General features: G+C 38.3%; 2 protein-coding genes across 2 annotated transcripts; one reads left to right on the top strand and one right to left on the bottom strand.

The window, feature by feature from the left end:
* Positions 1–7,544: 7,544 nt before the first annotated feature.
* LOC103935576 (THO complex subunit 7A) lies at positions 7,545–8,735 on the bottom strand. The gene is made up of 2 exons (XM_009345347.3): positions 7,930–8,735; positions 7,545–7,816 (listed from the first exon to the last, which is right to left on the bottom strand). Exons 1-2 carry the CDS (start codon positions 8,521–8,523, stop codon positions 7,700–7,702), a joined length of 711 nt encoding a protein of 236 aa, XP_009343622.2. The 5' UTR covers positions 8,524–8,735; the 3' UTR covers positions 7,545–7,699.
* An 8,000-nt stretch (positions 8,736–16,735) lies between these two features.
* LOC103935575 (transcription factor VIP1) lies at positions 16,736–20,969 on the top strand. The gene is given in 6 exon segments (XM_048580883.1): positions 16,736–17,293; positions 17,296–17,390; positions 17,392–17,573; positions 17,921–18,053; positions 20,165–20,249; positions 20,346–20,969. Coding segments are annotated over 6 exon segments (1,023 nt in total). The 5' UTR covers positions 16,736–16,992; the 3' UTR covers positions 20,573–20,969.
* Positions 20,970–21,659: the final 690 nt, after the last annotated feature.

Raw genomic sequence — 21,659 nt, 5'->3', positions numbered from 1 at the left:
AGTTTCTACCCATGCATTTTGGGTTCGAAATCCTCTCTCTTAACAGTTTCGAACCCTCCCCTTAAAATATAAAAAAATTTAAAAGAGAAAGCCTTAACCCAGAATGGTACATTGTTTTCAACGCTTTGTCAATGCCCTTCATATAAACTCAATTCTATAATCTAGGTTTTGCATGCACTCAAACTTCGAATCTCCATCACCATAGCGATAGTGTAGACGGTAGAGAGCTTGAAATGAATATCACTAGTCGTAGTGTCTATGCACATTGCATAATAATTAATTATCGACGAGGGTATATGTGGAGTAAAAAATAATCAAGAAAATTATGAAGGCAACACGTGTACTTATGGGTGTAAAAGGACAATATTACCTTCGAGGCACACCGGGATTTTTACGCGCAAGCAGTGGGCAATCATCCCTCAATCAAGTCAAAAGTGTACAAAATAGGTATTTATTCAAAACCTATTTCATCCATCCTCATCAAATCTTCTCCACAAGGTAACCACCAAATCATTCCTTTCTAATTATATTAATTAGCTAATTAATTGATTTATTATTACCCAATTAATTTATTAATTACCTAACAAATTATGAATCACACCCAAAAAACCATCTAAACGGCCGGTTCCAATCCTCCCAAAGGGGCCGACCATACTCCTATAAATATTACCTCATTTTCTCTGAAACTCAATTCCAACTATCTTGCAAAATTCTCCAAATTTCTCCAAACAATTTTCCCTCAAATTCTCACTTTGGATTGGAGGTTCTTTGGCCAAAGCCCTCCCCACCCCCCGCGGAGGCAATTCATTGTGGGCGCGTGATGTTCTTGGCCTTGACCTAAGGTGTTAATTGTTTTGCAGGTGTATTTTTGTCCAAGAAGAAGGAGGCGGAAATTTGCATCCACAAATTGGTGCTTTCATTGAGAGTCTTGATTAAACGCTCGTAGAAGACTCTCGCATTCAAGGTTTTTCGTTTTCTTGTTCACTTGTAGATTTTTTGTACGTTCTTATTCTTGGAATTTTTTTTTCTAAAAATTCTTCGATAAAACGTAAAAGAAAAGTAAAATGTCAAGAGATTCGGAAACCTCGACGAACGGAAATTCCAACATTCAAGGATCAGGACCGTGGCAATCTACGAGGCTCAACACAATGATGAGTGGAGCAGTACCACCCCTACGAGGCACCACTGTGGCAACCACCAAGGCAGCCACCCTTGGCAAGGCCCACGACACCACAACCATGGCCCAAGCCATGCCATTCAAGCCCACACGAGCCCAAGCCCAAGGCCAGATGGGCCGAGCTACTCAAGCCCGACATGAATCCAACACGTTGCCAAGCCGAGCCTTAGCCTCGCACCCACGTGTGCCACACGCCGAGCAGCCCATTCTCGTGGCTTAGCTTGCTCTCGCAGCCCAGCCTGCTTTCATGACCCAGCCTACTCCCTTGGCATTCTAAGCAACCCAAATCGGCCCAAGATTAGTTTAACCGTCCCAGCTTCAAATTTCTAGGCCTACGATTGAACCAGAGGCATTTTCACCACATTTCTCCGCAGATTTGACATTTCCCAACTCAAATCTCACCCCCAAAGTCTACCACACTTCCACTGCTCAAGGAGATGCATTCCTTCCAAGCTCTTCCAACCCAAATGGAGAACAACACTTGTCTCAACAAGTCATATAATTGATAAGCGCCCTCGCACAGCAGACACCCTTGGTGAATCAGCTCTTGCAACGCACCGAGATGCAACGTGCCCCAGACGAGGTGTCCCGAAGTAGAACAGCCCTCAACCAGCCACGATCCGAGCGTTTTAGCAGTTTACGTTCCCGCCTAAGTCCTCAAGATAACGTATACTCTCGTTTTAGCACGCGGAGGAGTGTGCACTCTCGATCAAGCCCACGGACGAGCATACATTCACGGTTGAGGTCACAATCCGATTGTCAACATGGACAACCTTCCAGGCGAAGTGTTTATTCATAACTAGGCTCGCAATGAGCATTCTCCACCTCACATCGGAGTAGGCAGCACGACGGATGGAGATAAGCAGTCACTTAATCCGATCAAGTTCAACCGGCAACCTGCAAGCCGCCCGCTAGCTTGCCAAGAACGTGACACGTGCACCGCAACCACGGCATAGACGAGTTGATCATAGGGAAGAATGACCTAGACCAATAGGTCATGACCGGGGGCAGCCGAAAGTTCCACTGCCCCAGTAGAGGCAAATTCAAGAAGAAGTTAACAGGCTTCTAACTGAACGATTACGCAATTTCCAGCGCAATGAGGTTGTCGACAATGCGCTTCGACGAGACATGACCAACATAAGTATGTCACCATTCACGAATGAGATTGAGCAAATACATCCACCTCGCAGGTTCACAATGCCTCACTTCACTCCATATAAGGGAGACGAAAATCCGGATCGACATCTCAAGCACTACCACAGTACTATCATCCTCTATAGGAACAACAACACGCTTATGTGAATTTTTTTTGCCACAACTCTGCAAGGCGAGGCACAAGACTGATTTCACACATTACCGCCACAGTCAATCCGGAGTTTCAACGAACTTTCCTTAGTTTTCACTAAGGAGTATTCATCTAACCGCTCAATCAAAAAGACATCCGATCATCTTTTCAACATAGTAAAATGTCATTGGGAGACAATTGCGACTATGTCAAGACGTTCAAAATAGGTATTTATTCAAAAGTGCACAAAATAGATATTTATTCAAAACCTATTTCATCCATCCTCATCAAATCTTCTCCACAAGGTAACCCCCAAATCATTCCTTTCTAATTATATTAATTAGCTAATTAATTGATTTATTGCCCAATTAATTTATTAATTAGCTAACAAATTATGAATCACACCCAAAAAACCATCTAAGTGGCCAGTCCCCATCCTCCCAAAGGGACCAGCCATACCCCTATAAATACTACCTCACTTTCTCTAAAACTCAATTCCAACTCTTTTGCAAAATTCTCCAAATTTCTCTAAACACTTTTCCCTCAAATTCTAACTTTGGCATCGAAAGTTCTTCGGCCAAAGCCCCTCCCCCCAAAAAATTCATCGTGGGCGAGTGAGGCTCTTGGCCTTGACCTAAGGTGTTAATTGTTTTGTAGGTGCATTTTCATCCAAGAAGAAGGAGGCGAAAATTTGCATCCACAGTATAGTCAAAGTTGCTCAAGAGACATAGCTTGACATCAAACAACTGATTGCTTTCTCAGGATCAAGTTCTTTAAACATATTTTGCATTGCAGACTTAGGCTTTGCCACTAGACTCCGATACATTTCTCGAATTCCAGATCATACTGGAAGCCGTGGAACTCCAACTTCAATCCCAATTGGGATGTTAAAGTTGTTGAAGATGCTGTAATACGGCAACGCTTCAGGTTCTTTAAACATATTTTGCATTGCAGACTTAGGCTTCGCCACTAGACTCCGATACATTTCTCGAATTCCAGATCATACTGGAAGCCGTGGAACACCAACTTCAATCCGAATTAGGATGTTAAAGTTGTTGAAGATGCTGTAATGCAGCAACGCTTCAGGTTCTTTAAACATATTTTGCATTGCAGACTTAGGCTTCGCCACTAGACTCCGATACATTTCTCGAATTCCAGATCATACTGGAAGCTGTGGAACTCCAACTTCAATCCGAATTAGGATGTTAAAGTTGTTGAAAATGCTGTAATGCAACAACGCTTCATGGAATTGCACTACCAGTAACTTGGCTTAACGGACCCGTTAGTGATAGAATTGTCAAATTCATTTACCTTGCAAAAACTTAACCTCTACTATAACTATCTGAATGGCACACGCTCTACAAATAATGGAAAGCTTTCCAAATTTATGCTTGAAGAAAACATGGAGACATGCATATTAATTTTCAATTTCTAGACAATAGCTGTGACATCCCACATCGCCCAGGGGAGTGATCCTTAAATGTATATTCTCATCCCTACCTAGCACGAGGCCTTTTGGGAGCTCATTGGCTTCGGGTTTCGTAGGAACTCCGAAAGTTAAGCGAGAAGGGGGCTAGAGCAATCCCATGATGGGTGGCCCACTGGGAAGTTGCTCGTGAGTTCCCAAAAACAAAACCGTGAGGGAATGGTAAGCCCAAAGCGGACAATATCGTGCTACGGTGGTGGAGCGGGCCCGGGAAGTGATCCCTCCTGGGCCGAGATGTGACAATTGGTATCAGAGCCTAACCCTGGCTTCGTGTGTGCCGACGAGGACGTCGAGCCCCTAAAGGGGGTGGATTGTGACATCCCACATCGCCCAGGGGAGTGATCCTAAATGTATATTCTCATCCCTACCTAGCACGAGGCCTTTTGGGAGCTCACTGGCTTCGGGTTTCGTAGGAACTCCGAAGTTAAGCGAGAAGGGGGCTAGAGCAATCCCATGATGGGTGACCTACTGGGAAGTTACTCGTGAGTTCCCAAAAACAAAACCGTGAGGGAATGGTAAGCCCAAAGCAGACAATATCGTGCTACGGTGGTGGAGCAGGCCCGGGAAGTGATCCCTCCTTGGGTGGGATGTGATAATAGCGAAGCCAAGAATTATTTGGTGGGTGGGCTAAGCTAGAATTATTACTACGAAATCAAATGCTTAATTTTTTTTATTTTTTTATTACCAACATAAAGTTGTATACTAATAAACCTAAAAGTAATATTTTCAAGTAAAGAAATTAAAACTCTGCATAACTCAAGTTTCAACTAGATATAACAAAGAAATAATTTAAATTTGCAATTTGTAATAAAAAAAAACAAAAAAAAACATATATCATCAATCTTATTCAAGTTAACAAATAAAAAGAAGAAAAAGTACATATTCAAGTTGTGCCCTTTGATCCTTAACTCCCTTAATATAATTGAAATCATTTGTTATTTCATCTAAATCAACATTTTCGGCAAGCTTTTTTTTAATGTAGACAACTATTGTATTTGCTATAAACTCACACTCTATCTTGTTACGAAATCTTGTTTTAATAAGATCCATTTCTAAAAAAGCTCATTTAGTACTTGCTGTAGAAACGGAGAAAGTCAATACAAGCCAAATTGACCTATCAATCAAATAATACCTTTAGGACCTCTTTAATAGATGCAAAATGTGTATTACTCTCTAATTTATCATCATTATCTCATTTTCTAAAAAATAAATTGATAGGTGTAACTTCTAAACCTCTTCATTAGACAAACGTTGGACCTAACAAATTAAACAATAATAACACAATTGTATATGATAAATTATATCTAACAAATTTCGAGTACGAATTTTTTAAATTCAAACAATAAAAAAATAAACAAAATAAAAAATTAATAACAAAGTGGTAAAAAAAACTTTACAATTGATGAGAAAATCAGTAGACTTTCACGCGTGCAGACTTCAGAGCTACCGTGTCTTCGAAACAGCCGAAAAGCGTGCTAGGACACGTGTAAGTAGTTGTGAAAATGAATAAAACAATAAAATAATGAAAACTAATAACTACATACTCCTAGAAAATCTAAAACCGTTTGGATTTGAATACAATAAAATATTAAAATATTAAAAGTTGATCATTTATTTCTAGAATCTAAGAATCGTATGGACTTTGAATTGATTAAAATAATTTTAATAATTATATTTTATTCTTTAACATACTTGTGTGTGTACATATTGGGTGATTATAACAATTTAAAAAAAAAAAAAAAAAAACCCCAAACAATTAATATCTTTAAGCTTAAAAAACTAAAACTCTTCCTATGCCAGAGCCTATCTTAGCCTTGTTAAAAGCTCCGTCGTTGTTCCTGGAATCAATGTTTATGATCAGGATGCCAATGAGGGTTAATTGAGTTGATAATGATCGTTTCTCTTCGCTAGATCAAGCATAGGTTCGAGTTCTGCTCTTTTTGTCCTGTGATTTGTAAAAACCAAACAAGGGACTAAGACTCCATCTATAAATCCTCAAAAGAGAGTTGTGGTATGCCTGCCCTTGGAATGAGGTAGCCTCCCCTGCTCCTGAACTTTTTGAAATCAAAATATGTATGACCAGGATGAATAGAAGGTTTAGGATCTAGATTGTACTTTATTGGCACGTTTGATACACAAGATTGATTTGGCTCGGACTAACTGTAGGTAATTACTTGAATTGATTTGGTTTGGACTTGGGCTTGTCCCATGTTTGGTTTAACTTTGGATTAGGAGGATAGTGCCAACTAAGTCATATCGAGAACGTCAGTCCCAAAATACAGAGAAACATCAATCTATCAACTCCACCAACTCAAATTCAAACTCGAATGGAACCGAAAGAAATCTCAGAAGAAAAATACAAGCAGCATCAGTCCATAGACGGAGAAGTGGCAGGAGAGTATAGACGCTAAACCACCTGAGAATATAGACGCTAAACCATGTTTGGTCCAGCCTGCTATTGGTGTTACACAGCACACACCAATCCCATTCCAAGTCCGGTCAATCAAACACATCCTAATTTGGTAAATTGAAACTAAACCACGTATATGGACGAGGCATCGTATAATCTCTTTCAACCTTGGCAATTACTAGATACATCACAATCGAACGCATACGAGTATACAACAAATTCGAATCAAACTAAAACAAAGAAAACTTCGCTCATTTCCGCCTTCTGTGTCTTCAATATAGCAATCCACCTCAACCTGAATGAATAGAACAATCGAAGGCATACGAGTATACAACAAATTCGAATAAAAGTCGTAACGTCACTTACTGAAACTCTGTATATATACACTCTACAAAAACCATAAAGAAATTAAACAAATAAAAAAAAGTACAAGAACATAAACAAATCCAAACCTAAAACTGACCGCAATTCTCTGCTTGCCTAGCTGCCCATGTCTCAACTCCCAAGCCAAAACACAAAATCTGCATCTTTCCCTTCCGATAACGCATCCACTTTTATTAGCGTCTATACCCATCTATGAAAATGTGGGACTGAATGCAATAACTTTCCAGAAACTTCACTGGAAAATTGAAATATATGTGTAACATGTACTTTACTCACTCAATGGAGATGAAAACGATAAGGAAATCTAAAAGGAGCGATCTATTATTTAACATAACATTTAGTTGTCCCCCTACCCTGTTCTGGAAGATCAGTAGTTGAATCTATCACTTTCTAAAGCCAATACAAATACAAGTCATTAATATAAAAGAAAATTCTCTTACAAATGTTGATATATGTGGTAACAAATCATATCCGTCCTTCGGCATTGCAAAAGCAATATCAAATAGTAAAAACTTTGTAATGTATTTTCAATCGAGCAAAGCCAAAAAAAGTCAGATTACATGGAACTTGAAAAGCAGAAGCATTTTGTTTATGGTATGAATTTATCCGATATTAAACTGTATAGATAGTATTACACTACTAAAGGGGTAAACTCAAATGCAATGACATCAATGTATCGAACCATAAGGTTTATACGATCAACTACTTAAAAAATAATCTAGGAAAGAGTTATGGGCCTATGGCGATTCTCTTCTCATCAAGTAGACCTGGTAATTCATATATGCAAAGAGAATCGTACAAATGCACAACCATAAAATTTTATAAAATTGCTAGCATCCTGCAACTACAGAGCAATACACTTATACTCTCTTGAGAGCCCCGTTTCCGAAAATCAAGAGACACCAATGCATAATTCGCAATCTTACAACTTGGAAACTGTGAAATGAACTGCATACTCTAATCAACAAGCATTGGTTCTGAGCCCCCAGTTGCACCCTCCATTCCATTTTTCTGCTCTTTCTCCTCAATTAAACTCCTCTGCTCTTCCTCTATGGTATTCTGCAACTCATCCACCTGCCAAAACATACAACAAAACCCGATAATTACAATACTTTCACAGAGGGTTCTACTACTTAATGCATACAGCATATAACCCAAAATTAGGGAATTCAATATAGCTCACATACCACATGCAGGAGCAGAGCAAACTGCTTCTTCCTCAGCTCCAGCGTCCGCGAACTCGCGGTGTTCTCCGCATCCAATGCCGCAATCTCCTTCTCCAAATCTGATATGATCTTGAGCGTCTCCGACCGCGGCGGCTGCGTAGCAATCAATTTCCTGATCGACTCACACTCCTCCTTGTGCCTTCTTTCGATCTTACTCTCCTCGAGCTGCTTCTTGAGCATCTCAATGTCGGTCTTCGCCTGCACAATCTGCCGGTTAATCTCCTCCCTCAGCTCGTCAAAATTGTGCTTCTCCCGGAGATTCGCATCCACGACGGCTTTGCTCTTGAGGAGCGGAATCTCGAACGTGTTGAGCTCCTGGAGGAAAGCCTTGGCGAGCTTGTCGCAGTCGGCGAAGTTGTCATCGTTCTTGTCGAGCTCGACGAACAGGGACGTGAACTTCTTCTGGAGCTTCTTCAATGGCGGTTCGCCTCTCGTGGTGGTGGTCCGAGTGAGAAGTCTGTGTTTGATGATGACGTCATCTTCGAGTGGCCCGAACGCGTAGTTCGCCGCCACGGCCTCTCCTCGCCCTGAAACTTTTCTTCCTTTCGGCAGCATCGGAACTGACCGGAGATTTTGAGTCCGGCGGAAATTCGATTTCGAATTTGACAAACCCTAATTTAATGTCCAGAAAGAGAAACCCCGTCCACAGCGGAGGATTCAGCTTCTGTTTGTGGAATCCAACGGCAAAGTGAGATGTTTGTGGTGTTTGCTCGAGGTTGATTGGACGGTCAGATGTGCTTCACGGGAGACCACTGCTACACCGGATCTGGAATGTTCAAATTTGGGCATTTTGTCAATTGGGCTTTTATATAATGGAACAAATCACGATTCACACGTAAGGTGAAAGGGATGTGATATCTACATTATTATATATATTTTTAATTTAAATTGAAAAAAATTAAATGATACAAATTAACAAAGAGATGTGTAGAACCCAAAGCAAAATTATAAGATTATATTTTAAATGGCGATAAAATTTTGATTTTAAGAAGAGATGAAATATATTTATGTGGTACGTGACGATATAGCTATTTTCAATTATTTTTTTTTATTTTTGGACAAGAAAAATTATTTTTTATTTATTTATAATTTATATTTTTATATGAGAAATGAATTTGTATCTTATTATTCATAGAGTTTTTTTCTTTCTATCTTTTTGTCGAAAAAGAGTTTTTTCTTTATCTCTTCCTTCTTCGTTGTTTTCTTTTTCTCTCTTTCTATCTCTTCCCCTCACACAACCATCACAAAAAGTGAAGTCTTTATATTTCTGTCTCTTTTCTCTTTTTCTCTCTCCTCCATTTGTTAAGCTTTTTTTTTTTTTTTTTTTTTATTTTTGTATTTTTGGAGAAAGAGTGATTTGAATTGGATGGTGAGAGAAATAATACAAAAGTATGTATGCAAAATGTCTATTTAATTTTTCAAGTGGGCGTTGTTTTACTTTCCATTTTATTATACTAATAGAGTTTGCAAAACCTATTCTACAAATAGTTACAAATAGTTAAAACGACATTTTTTTAAAGTATACAAACTAATTTTACTAATAAAGTGAGCTAAATGGAGGAGAACTTTGATAGGGTTACTATTTTCATAGCAGAAGCTTTGGCCTTAAGGGAAGGTTTAAAATACGTCACACAGAAAGGATTAACAGAGTATTGTGGAGGGCGATTCTTGGTTGGTCATTCAAGCAATCCAAGGACGGTGTGGTGTGCCCTGGAATCTTTCATCCATCATTGATGATATCATGTGACTGGTTACTCAATTTGAAACTATCAAGTGGAACCAAATTTTGTTGTTGATGCTTTTGCTCATCATGGTCTCATTGTCTCTAATATTCAGATTTGGGAGCATTGTGTTCCAAATTTTGCTAGGGCTACTTGTTTGTTTGATAGTATTGGCAACAGTTGTATTCATGGTTTCTCAATTGAAAGAAACCTTTCTTCATAAAAAAAATTAATAAACCAGGCTAAATTTTTTTTTTCGTGGTCTCCATGGTGACACTGAACTTGCAATGTCACCTTTATGGTGAAAAAGTTGTTATTTAAACTCTTGTGGTGAGACCCATTAGCAACTGGTATGTAAACCTAAATTTTAGTTAGTCTTTCATTCAATGAACATACGTAAATCTCACGTGAAGAGGTTAAAGTATATGCATCATAATTCATCTAATCAAAGAAGAATAAAAATATATTGAGATTAATCAATGAAATAGGGAATCATGTTTGTGTTCAAAGGGAAGCTTGAAATTTCACGCTTATCACTCTTGTCTCTATTTCATCTCTCTCATTGTAACATGATAGAACATCTGTAATGATCCAAAAATTAATTTGGAAGCTAATTGCAGCAGTAGGCCAAGAATAAGTCATGGTTAATCTTCATGCTATTAACCAAAATAAATTTCTTTTCTTAACAATTATTCACTCAGATTTAATTTTGGTTATTTTATGGTTGCATCTAACTTCCTTGGTAGACTGCCTACGTACCCTTAAACGAGATCAAGTCATTCGTAGTTCACCGTCACATACATTTACTGATAGTATTCAAGTGGCTAATACATTTAATACTAGATTCAAATGATCGAATCACATCAAACAAATATCAAATATAATTTCAGAATATTGAAATTAACTTAAAAAGGCAAAGTCGGCCCATTGGCCATACGTCGCCACAGGCGGTAGTTTTCGACGAATGGAAACCCAATTTTTCAACTACATTAAAAAACTACCAAATTTTACAGGCATATAGAGCTCAATGAGAGAACCATTTTTCATACCTGGGCTGAAAATCCAATTCATCGGGAAACACCTAAAATTGCCCTCAATCTGTTCGAAACCTTAAAAATGGATGTTTTTTATTGATTCAAACCGAACTCCGACGCTTCAACCAGTGCATGGGCCTTGTTCTTGACGTTGAAGGGAGTATATTGGTGGTGGTGTTCATCGAGATTGGATTCAGGAATGGCGGATTGCTGCCATGGATCCCTCTGCGCCACCGATGTCGTTCTTCGCAAAATTGGAGCCAAAACCCAACGAGTTGTAGTGTAAATAAAGGAGGGAGGATCGTGGAGTTGGTTATAGGTGGTGGTTCGACATATATTTGCCAGAAAAATGCCAAAATCGACTTCGGGGTGTGTGGGAAATCGGATTGGGAAACTGGGTTGCTGGGTAAAAAAGGATTCGATGCTTCCCCCTCTCTCCTTTCCCTCATTTCTTTCCCCTCTCATTGGGCAGACACTCCTTCCTTTCCCTCATTTATCCTTTTCTCTTTCAATCCTAGCCACACACATGGCACATAGATCACTGCTCCAACAAAGCTGGAGCCTTCTAGATTAATGTCATTTTGCCCTTACCTTTGCTCGTGTATATCTCCTTCGTTATAACTCCATTTCACAAATAGTTCTCGCCTACATGCTCACGGGATCAAGCTGTATCCAAATATGCTAAGAAATACAACGAAGCATATAAGAATAAAATACATCCTCGTATAATTTTGATTTAGCCAACTAAGGGCATTTTTATCTTTTTCACAGATCGAAAAATTATTTGCTGTAAATATAAATGTGTCGTAACTACACATACAAAAAGGAAATATAACATCCAAGAATGAGATTTCACATTTCCCCCACTTGAATTTCATAACCATATCACATAATTAAATATAATTAGGGTATTACAAATCATCCTATATTCCTAAACAATCTCATTCACACGCACCATGTCGAGGAGTCATAAAGTAGTCACTACAGTAGGTAGCAAACAAGCAAACATTATCTTTTTTCAAGCCTCTTAGATTTCGTCAAATCCCAGAACCATTTCATCCCAACTCTAGGCAATTTGACCTTACACTAGAGGCTCACATGATTTCTTTTAACGAAAGTTTGAACGATGACTGTGATTAGTAATTACTAACGAGGCTCACCACAAGTCTTTAATTGACAAGTTTTCAACCATGAATGTCATATTGAAAATGCAATATCACCACAGGGACTAAACCCTAAGCCCTACAATTATTCACGCACTATTATTCACACGCTCCTAAACTCTAAACCCTAAGCGTCATGGGCTTCCACTGCTTTTGGAGCACCTTGCGCCTTCTTGAAAACATGAGTTTAGGTTATGGCTAGGCCTAAGCTTGCTAGGCTTGGGCTGTTGATGCGTCTCTCTGCTTCTAAACCATCAATTTTATTAATTTTACGTTTTTTTTTTTTTTTTTTTTTGTTAAAATTTTCTTTTTTCCCTTACTATAACACCATACTATCATCTTTATGTTCTATAACATGTATTTTTCGGTGAAAATTTCTTATAATCCATGTCACTTGAAAAGGGTACGATCGGTACTTTGCTATCAATTGTCCACGCAATAAGTCGCAGAGAGATAGCGGCAATTTTTTTTTTATACCAATAGCTAGCATCATACCGATCCCCCTTTTCAATTTTTTTTTCCTTTTTAGTTTTTTGTTGTTAATTTTTCTTTTATATTTCTTACCATAACAATAAACTATGATATTCATATTCTTCAAATTATATTTTCCGTGCAAAATCTATTATAATTCATATTTAAACACTAGAAATCAACGATTTAAAACATAAATTTAAAAATATTTGAATTTAGTAGTGGTTACTCAAATAAAGTAACGTATGAAGAAAAAACTCGAAGAAAAAAAAACAAATAAATAAATTGGAATAGAGAAAAATCAGTACTATGCTACCGATCTTCGCCTAGTCGTCCAGGGCGACACTAAGGTGGTGGGGAGCATCAACTACCGGCTTGTCATTTCCATCAAGAGCGAGTCGGTGGTAGATGCCGCTGCTATCATTGCCGCTAATGATTATGAGGGCATTGTGTGGGAGAAGGATTAAGAGCACTTTAGAAATTTGAGCTCATTTGATCAATTGTAAAAAACTAATCATTTTTGTGGAGATAATGATTGTATTTTAATTTTTGTCCTTAAAGATGCTTTAATGTACTACGGATTGCTTGCAATTATCACCATCTTTCATTATAATAAAGAAATTAAGTGAAGAGTTGACGTTTAATTCTTAATTTTCTTAATTTTTTATGGGTTCAGTTATTATCTTTTTATCGAGTATGGTCAAATTTCTTACTGAATGTATATGTGAGAATTCCCAACCAAATGTAGAAAATAAATATTTTTAGCAAATAATTCAATAGGGAAAACAATTCACGGAATTGCCTTGGTCACCTAAATTTAGAAATGGTTTATTGAAAAAATAAATAAATGAACTCCCTAAAATGTTACACAAAAAAAAAAAAAAAAAAAAGGGGAAAAAGAAAAACTCATTCATAATCGAGTGAAGAAACTTAAACAAAATCACGGTTAACCATCATAAAGAATTAGCGTAAAGCTTAATCTCATACCACATGTTAGATTGTTAGAGGCGTAATTGCCTTCACATTAGAATAAGTCCACCCATTTTAGAAGGCCAAGGGCAATAAGAACATTCTCGAGACGGTGTCAAATATGCGGGGACCCTCACCTGGTCAATGACGTCAAACATTCTTGCGACTATGAGAAAGGTTTGCAGCAATGTGCCGAAGCATAAGGAGACAAAGTACCCACTGAAGCGGATTTGTGGTGGGCTTTTGAAATCTAGAAGTTGTGTTGTGTTCTCATGGTTAGTGAAGGAGGGCCAAAGTAGAAGACGAGAAGAAGAGCGCTCTTGAAGTCCAAAAGCTAGGCAGGGCGGGTCTAGGCAAAGATCTATGGCGACTAGGCGGATTTAATTAAGTATATTACATAACATCTAAATAGCTGCATACTTACAATTGATAAAAAAGGATGAGAGAAATAATATGGGTTTATTTTGGGTAGGTAACTTAGAAAACTCTTTACTTGATTACAAAAAATTAAAAATAAAACATTGGAATCCTAAACGCTGAACTGCCTAGGCGGCTTAGCCTGCCTAGTCCACCTAGCCCATACCTAATTTTTCTCTACGTTTTGCTCAAACCCCACTAGTCCTACACTGCCAAACGCCTAGGCACCACCGATTTTAAGAATAGTGTTATTGAAGAGGCTCAATATTTTCATTTTGGTAAAATTTTCTTATTTTTTGCTAAAACTTCTTATTAATTGTTGTGACCAATTTACTGAAGTAAGAAACCAGCTCTCCAAGTAAAACAAAATGTAATAGGAAAAAATCACTATATTAAATATGAATCCTAAACCAAACCTACTAAAAAGTTACACAATCACTCAATATCAAATATTAATTATAACATTAACAATTTAGTTTTGCCAAAAACTTATTATTAACCATTTATTTTTGCATAAACAGTTAGTCTATTGTGTAAACAATTTATTTTTCCAGTATATGTTTAGGCTTTATTGTATAAACAATTTATTCGTTTTCTAATTAGATGTTTTGGGGTTTTTTTTTTTTTTTTTTTGAAAAAGGGTGCGAGATTTATTACTAATAAACAATAAAGTTCAAGAGGTCCAAAACAAGTAAAACACAACCAAAAACAAAAGGACCCAAAGATACACAACGTAGGACCCAACACACGAGTTGGAGCCCAAAAACTAACACAGCACAAACAAAGCACCCTAGCCTTCTACATATGCCGCCATCGCCTTCATAGAGCATCATCGCCAGTGCAAACCAACGCCCATACCACCGTCAAGCATCCACCTCCCAAAAACGAAGAAGAATGTGGCTCCAACAACCTGCCACAACCCTTGTGCCGATCGCAAATGGAATGCGAAAGAAGCTAGTGGAGAACCCACCGACAACAGTGCCAATGAAGGCAAGCAAATAGAAGGTGGTGGTGTGTACACTCGAGTAAAAACTTTATGCACCTTCCAAAGAAACCACAGCCAAGTGCTGTGAAGGATAGATGAAAAAACAGAGTGAGAAGGATAGATGAGAACCATGGAAGTGGAAGGAGAACAGAGGTGAGAGTAGATCAAAAGTGGAGAAAGGGTGGAAGAGCAAGGCGGAAAGGAAAAGTAGGCAGTGAAAAATTGAAGTAGAAAGAAACGAAAAAGCAAAAGGAAAAAAGCAAAGGACTGCCACCGACCCTTGCCGGAGCTCGGGCAGGCGGCGGGGAAGAAAAAGCAACGGTGAAAAAACTCACACACAGAGGTGAGAAAGACTCTCAAGAGAGAGAGAACGACTCTCAAAGAGAGAGAGAGAGAGAACCTTATGTCTAGCTCCGTTTAGTGTTAATTAGATGTTTTGGGTTTAGTAAGGGTATGAACTGAAATTTTGAAATGTTGAATTCTGTATATTTGAGCTAAAATTGTCCATTTATTTATTTATTCCATTTTGCTAATAATTAAATAATTGTCATCTTTTTAGGTAAGGATTATTGTTGCATGGTCTTCTCAAATAGTTTATAATATAAGTTCTAAATTTATCTTCAAGTTTTGTTCAGGAAAAAAAAAAAATTATCTTCAAGAAATGGAAAGTTTGCCCCAATAAGTATTTATACTCTAATTTAGTAGGATTTTTGCAAGAAGGGGAAGATATTAAACTCAAATCACTTATGGAAAGAAGTTTGGAATTTATTAAGAGCAATTTTGCAAGAATGGAAAGCTATTCAACTAAAATCCCTTATGGAAATGAGTTTGGAACTTATAGAGGGTAATTATGCAAAAATGGAAAACTATTAAACTCAATTCGGCAATTCCCTTACGGAAATGCATACCTACACTTGGATGCACTTTCCTTAAATGGAAGAAATATTTAGTTTACTCCCCAATTTTCACTCTATTTTACATTTGATCCCCCAACCAAAACTTTATTAATAAAAATCCCTGAATTTAATAAAAAGTGCAACATTGGTCCTTGTGAACATTGATTTGAAAAACCACCCAGTTGATCTTGGATTTACTTTTAGAGGATAACTCTTGTGCTCAGTTTAGTGTATGACGGTTTTTTTTTTTTTTTTTCTCTCTAAACCACCCAATTGATCTTGGGTTGAAGGTCTTGACAACATTTTTTTACTAAGACACACCCCTTGTATTATGTCCTCCTGTGCGGCGTCTCATTTCATCGATGAGTATAACACATTTCTCTTAAAAAAAAAGTTCAACTTACCGCTCAACAAATAGTGTTAATTAAAGGATAAATTTTTTTTTTTTGTTGGATTAGTTACAATTATGGATTGCTCACTCCACGTGCTAGCTTTTCGTTGGACTCAAATGTTAGTATATATCACAACAAATATTGAATACGTGGACGTAGCCACATTTACTATAACATATATAGTTTTTTTGCGCCTGAATTCCCTTTTTCATACAGATTAAATTAGTTTAAAGTAGAATGTCATTAGTATAATTATCGAAAAAATACTCCTTGCCAAATGAGAGTAATTTTTGGTTCGTTTAGATGTGCTTTTAGAGAAATGTTTTTGGATTCAAAAGCACTTAAAATGTTTTTTTTTTTTTTCAAGAAGTATCAATTATGTGTTTTTTTTCAGGAAGAACTTTAAGTGATTTTTTAAGATTTACTTGCATTTTTACTAAAAATTAGTTTTTAAAATATTTTTATCGAAAATGCTTTCAGTAATTTTAAAAGCAGATACAAACAAACTATTTATCATTAGGAATAATAATAGTATGGTAGGTGCTATTTGCTAAAGTTGATAATAATAGTATGGTAGGTGCTATTTGCTAAAGTTCAACAACCTTTGTTGGACAAAAAAAAGTACAAGAATATTTGCAGTTGAAGGACACAACTTCAACTTCTTTCTCAAATAACACCCTTTCATCGTATATGTACGATATAAATAGGACTGAAATGTCCCCTTCCTCTCCACTCACGGCTCAGCAGCTGCTTCTTCAAGTCATACCTGCTTACCCAGTTCCCAAGACCAAAACCAAAAGCGCTTCTCTCTCTCTCACTCTCTCTCTCTCCCCGTTGCTTTCGACAACCTAACTCTTGTCAATAAACATTAAACACCTGACCACCAGGCGTCACCGCTATCAATCACCGCCCTCCACAGCCACTCACCACCACCAACGGAAAAAAAAAAAAAAAAAACAGACGGAAAGACAAAAAAATGGATTCCAACAACGTCAACAACAACTTCGGCGCTGCTGCCAGACCCTTCCCGACATTCAATGACATGGAGCAGATGTCGGAGACCCCTCAGCGCGGGTCCCACCACCGCCGGGCTCACTCCGACACATCCTTCCGCACCCCCAACTTCGACGACCTCCTCCTCTTCGACCCTTCCGACCTCGACCTCTCCTGCCTCGCCTCCCCCAACCTCCCGCCACGTGGCAGCGACAGCGACAACATCGCCATGTTTCTCGAGTCCGACGACTCCTCGGGGGGCCAACCACCCAACCCCTTCTCCTCCACCCCAAGCCCACCGCTTCCTCCGGCTCCACCGCCACCGCTGCCCACCTCCGGAGCCTCTCCGTCGATTCTGACTTTTTCGACGGCCTGGGCCTGCGGTGATTCCGGCAGGGAAGTGACTGGGGGGCAGAGGTCTCGATCCCACAGGCACAGCATCTCGATGGACGGCTCGTCTATTGAGGCGGACTCGTCGGTGATCACCCTGAACAGCTTCAAGAAGTCCATAGCTCCTGAGAGACTTGCTGAGCTATCTCTGACTGACCCTAAGAGAGCTAAAAGGTTGCTCCTTTTCTTCTCTACTGGTGTTTTTTTTTAGAGGTTTTTTCTTCTGCAAATTTCGATCAAATTGTTTGCAATCGAATTAATGTAATTAAACTGAGGGGAATTACATCTTATTTGATATGGAAAATGGGATTTTTTTGCTTAAGTTTTGTGAAATATTTTGGTCTCTCTTAGTCTTAACATAGTTTTGTGGTTGAAGTTTGTGTTAGGATAGAAAGATTTACGTTTTTTTATTTGTTTTTTTTTTTGCGTGTTTTTATATTTTGGGTTATCTTTGTGGATATTATTTGATTGAATGAGAAATTGAGGGTTGTTTTTTAATTTTTAATTTTGTGGTTTTGTAGGATTTTAGCTAATAGGCAATCAGCTGCGAGGTCGAAGGAGAGGAAGGTGAAGTATGCGAATGAGCTGGAGAGGAAGGTGCAGACTCTTCAGACCGAGGCGACCACGCTCTCAGCCCAGGTCACCCTTTTACAGGTATATTACCTAAGACCTTGACTTTTGTAGCTTTGTAGAATTAGAAGTATCATTTGGGCTAGATTTTTCGGTATACATGCTAAACCAATGGAACCCGCAACTTGGCTTGTTAGGATGTTTCATGCATTTTCATTACAAATATGGTATTCTCCACTTTGTGAGGATCGTCATGAAGTTATTTGTTTATTGATGTCCGTGGTTTGGTTTGAAAATTTTTGCCGTGATTTTTAATGATCCAGGATAGGAAAATGTGCCGTTATTGTGTTTAGAATGTACTTTATTTAAGTGATAGTTTAACATTGATTACAATCCTTATTTTGGTATGATTTTGAACTTCCATCAACAACCCAAGAAGGAAACGTACACTTACACAGTACACAACAATAATGTGTGTTGTTCGAGTTTCAGTGGTGATTATTCGCTTTTGTAAATCTACGTCGTTGCATGTTTCTGTGTAGTTAACTTTCCAAAATAAACCCTAAGTTTGACATGCTTAATCCTAACATGCAAAGTAACGTGTTTTTAATCATATGTTCATGGTATGAAGAATCATCTACAAAAACCATCGTTACATGCTAACTATTTGCGTAAGGCATTGCTGCGGTTTTCAATTTTTTTTGGGTTCTATCTCTTTTTGGGTGTCTGCATCTGATTACATTATATTTTGGTGTATCCAAAACAGATCCGGCTACATATTTAGAAGGATGTAAATGGGGACACATTATTAAGGGGGAAAAGGTGTTATAACCTACAACAAATACTGTACTTTAAAGTTTAAACCAGGATTCACTTTCTTGTTGAAGGTCGTTAAACATTTGGAGTGTGTATTTACCGTAAACCCGAGTTCTTGTGGTACATTAATCGAGTTGGGAATAAGTGCATTGGCCAATTTCTCCGTATGTCTTTTCGACTAGCGAGCTCTATCCAAGTCATATCCAGACCCAGCAGGCCTCTATATTAGACGATGCAGGCTTCCTTGGTAGTAGGTTTCTTAAACGATTCAAGCTTTAATATTAGAAAGTAGGTTCCAGGAACTTAAGAAACTTTGACGCCAATGACATGCTACTGAACCATGAATGCCGTAATAGATGCATACTAGTCAAGGAGAATTGAAGAGTCAAAAGTTACAATCAAACTTGAGCCCTCGTAGATGTCATTGTATGTTTTTCTTAATTTGTTTGATTAGGAAAAAAAAAACCAAACAAGTTTGCTGAGGGTCATTGTCTGATTTTGGACTCTTGCTTTTTGGCAGAGGTTAAAACCAAGATGTTTCTAAAGGGACTTTGTTGCGTGACCCTAGTTTTAACTTATAGTATATGTCCTTGCAACACACAGTAAGTTTGTATAGCACATAGTTCAGGGAATTCAGATGTCTCAGTTTAGGATTTTAGTCAGAGAATCAGATCTGATAACAATGTAATTTTTTTGCTTTTCCCTAAATATAGACGAAGGCTTTTAGTTTAACACTTCACATTATAATGGCATCCTTATCGGTCTATTTAGCAGGGAGAAAGGTTACTAACCAAGATGCCCAAATTCGACATTTTCTCGAATTATATATTCTTCAACAAATTACGCATTGTCACCATAGTTCCTGAAGGCGCAGTAATTGATATGCATGTTTCTGCAGTTGTCTAAATGATGGAATGTGTATCTGTTATTGCTTAATTTTCCATTGTATAACAGCTGGTACATCTTACGTTTTACATTGTCTCTACTATTTACATGTGCTGTATTCTTTTGTTATGGAAACTATTTATATTGACTTTGCAAACATTTCGGATGTGCCACATGACTGCATATTTCATGTCTCTGCCCTTTAGTAATTGGTTGGTTATTAAGGTTAGGTATTCAATGTTTCTAAAAATAGCCTCTTATTATATCCTACTTCCATCCCTTGTCAATTTTGTAAATAGTCATAACTGATTTAATTTCTTCACGAGCTTTAGTAGTTTGCCGGTACAACCTTAAAACCAGAGTTTATCATGTTGTGTATGTTGGTTGAATGTTGGAGTCGCCACAAAACTTAACTAGAAAGACAAATAAAGCAAAGGTTACAATCACAATGCAAAACATTCTCGTCATGCTTATACAACTTATCTATGGTGCAGAGAGACACTACTGTCATAACCGCTGAGAATAAGGAGCTCAAACTTCGCCTACAGGCTCTGGAGCAACAATCACAGCTTAGAGATGGTATGAGTTTATTTTCATACGTTTGTGCTAAATTTTAACCGTCTGTTCTTTTAAAATTATGTTATAGTTGCCGTTTGCTTTATGTTACGCCTACAGCCTTGAGTGAGAAACTTAAGGAGGAAGCGCAGCGGCTTAAGATTGAAGCCAACCAAATCCTACCCGGGGCTGGGAATGGAAACCCTTTCTACGGAGGGCTCCCCCCTCAGTATGGTCAGACCCAGCTCCACCAGAACCAGACCCAGCACCAGCAGAAGCATCACAACCAGGGCGTCGCCAGTGGGCAGGCTCACCCGAGCTACATGGACTTCAACGGGAGGGCATAGAAGCTCTCCAAGAAGTCATTAACCACAGTTTAGGTATTTCATAATGTTTTTCGAATTAGAGGAGGGTAGTGAATCTCATCAGATAGCTTCATGTACATACTACATACATACAGATCATGTATATGTATGTGGTACGGGACTAAAGGCTGTGAAGATTGCTGCTCACACCAGTACACACAGAACCCCACAGTTCCCTGTATCAGTTAATTTAAAACTATTCTAGCAGATTAGAATATCATTTTCGAGTCCAAATCTTACCGGTACACCTATTTACCGTCCTTGTGCTTGTCGAACAGCAACCTCTAGGGTTTGAACGGTTGGCTATGCAGCTGTCGTAACATCAAATATTGTGTTGGCCCCTTTTGCTAAGGAATGTCAATCTGTCTTCTTTCTGTTATGATTGATTCGGAAATTGTTGTTTAATGGTTTTGTTTTCTTCTCTCTTCTTTGGGTTTACATTTCCAATTTTCAAGCTTGTCACTGCTAGAGGTGCTTACAAGTGGCGACTCTTATCTCATTTTGTCGCCCCTTGAGAAAAAATTTCCCATACATGCGTGGCACAACGGGGTCCAAGGCAAGCGCATTATGACGTATAATTTGTTTGGATACTGCCACTGTCATATGCCGGGTCGGGATGGAACCAAAACACCTTGTGTATGGAGCGATTCTTCTCTTCGCCCGGTCGGACTGCGTCCAAGAGTGCGGTGGGATCGAAGGGTGGGGCGGATAGGCCATACGTGTAGGGAGGGTTTTGGGTTTGGTTGTATTGCTGATGGAGTCTTGGCAGCCGGTGATAAAATTGGGGTTCCACCATAAAACCAATTGACAATATAGAGAGTAACCCAATACCATATAAGCACATAGAAAACTTGCCCCCTCATCGATGTGGGACAACTCTCAGCAACCGGACCTGAAAATATGTTCTATGTACGAGAGATGCATTTTTGCTTACTACCCTCATGTGATGGTAGTGCTCACTATCCTATTTATTATCACTTGATGAGTATAGTGAGATTTGTGTCTATTCACTACACAGATCTCGAAATGACAAAAATCTCAAAATTTAAACTCGTCTAACGATGATAAA

Source organism: the organism of the source record quoted next, unplaced genomic scaffold, assembly GCF_019419815.1.
Source record: "Pyrus x bretschneideri cultivar Hongxiangsu unplaced genomic scaffold, Pyrus_bretschneideri_v1 Contig16, whole genome shotgun sequence".
Taxonomy (NCBI): domain Eukaryota; kingdom Viridiplantae; phylum Streptophyta; class Magnoliopsida; order Rosales; family Rosaceae; genus Pyrus; species Pyrus x bretschneideri.
Note: the sequence above shows the minus strand (reverse complement) of the source record. Positions and strands in the feature narration are given on the sequence as shown.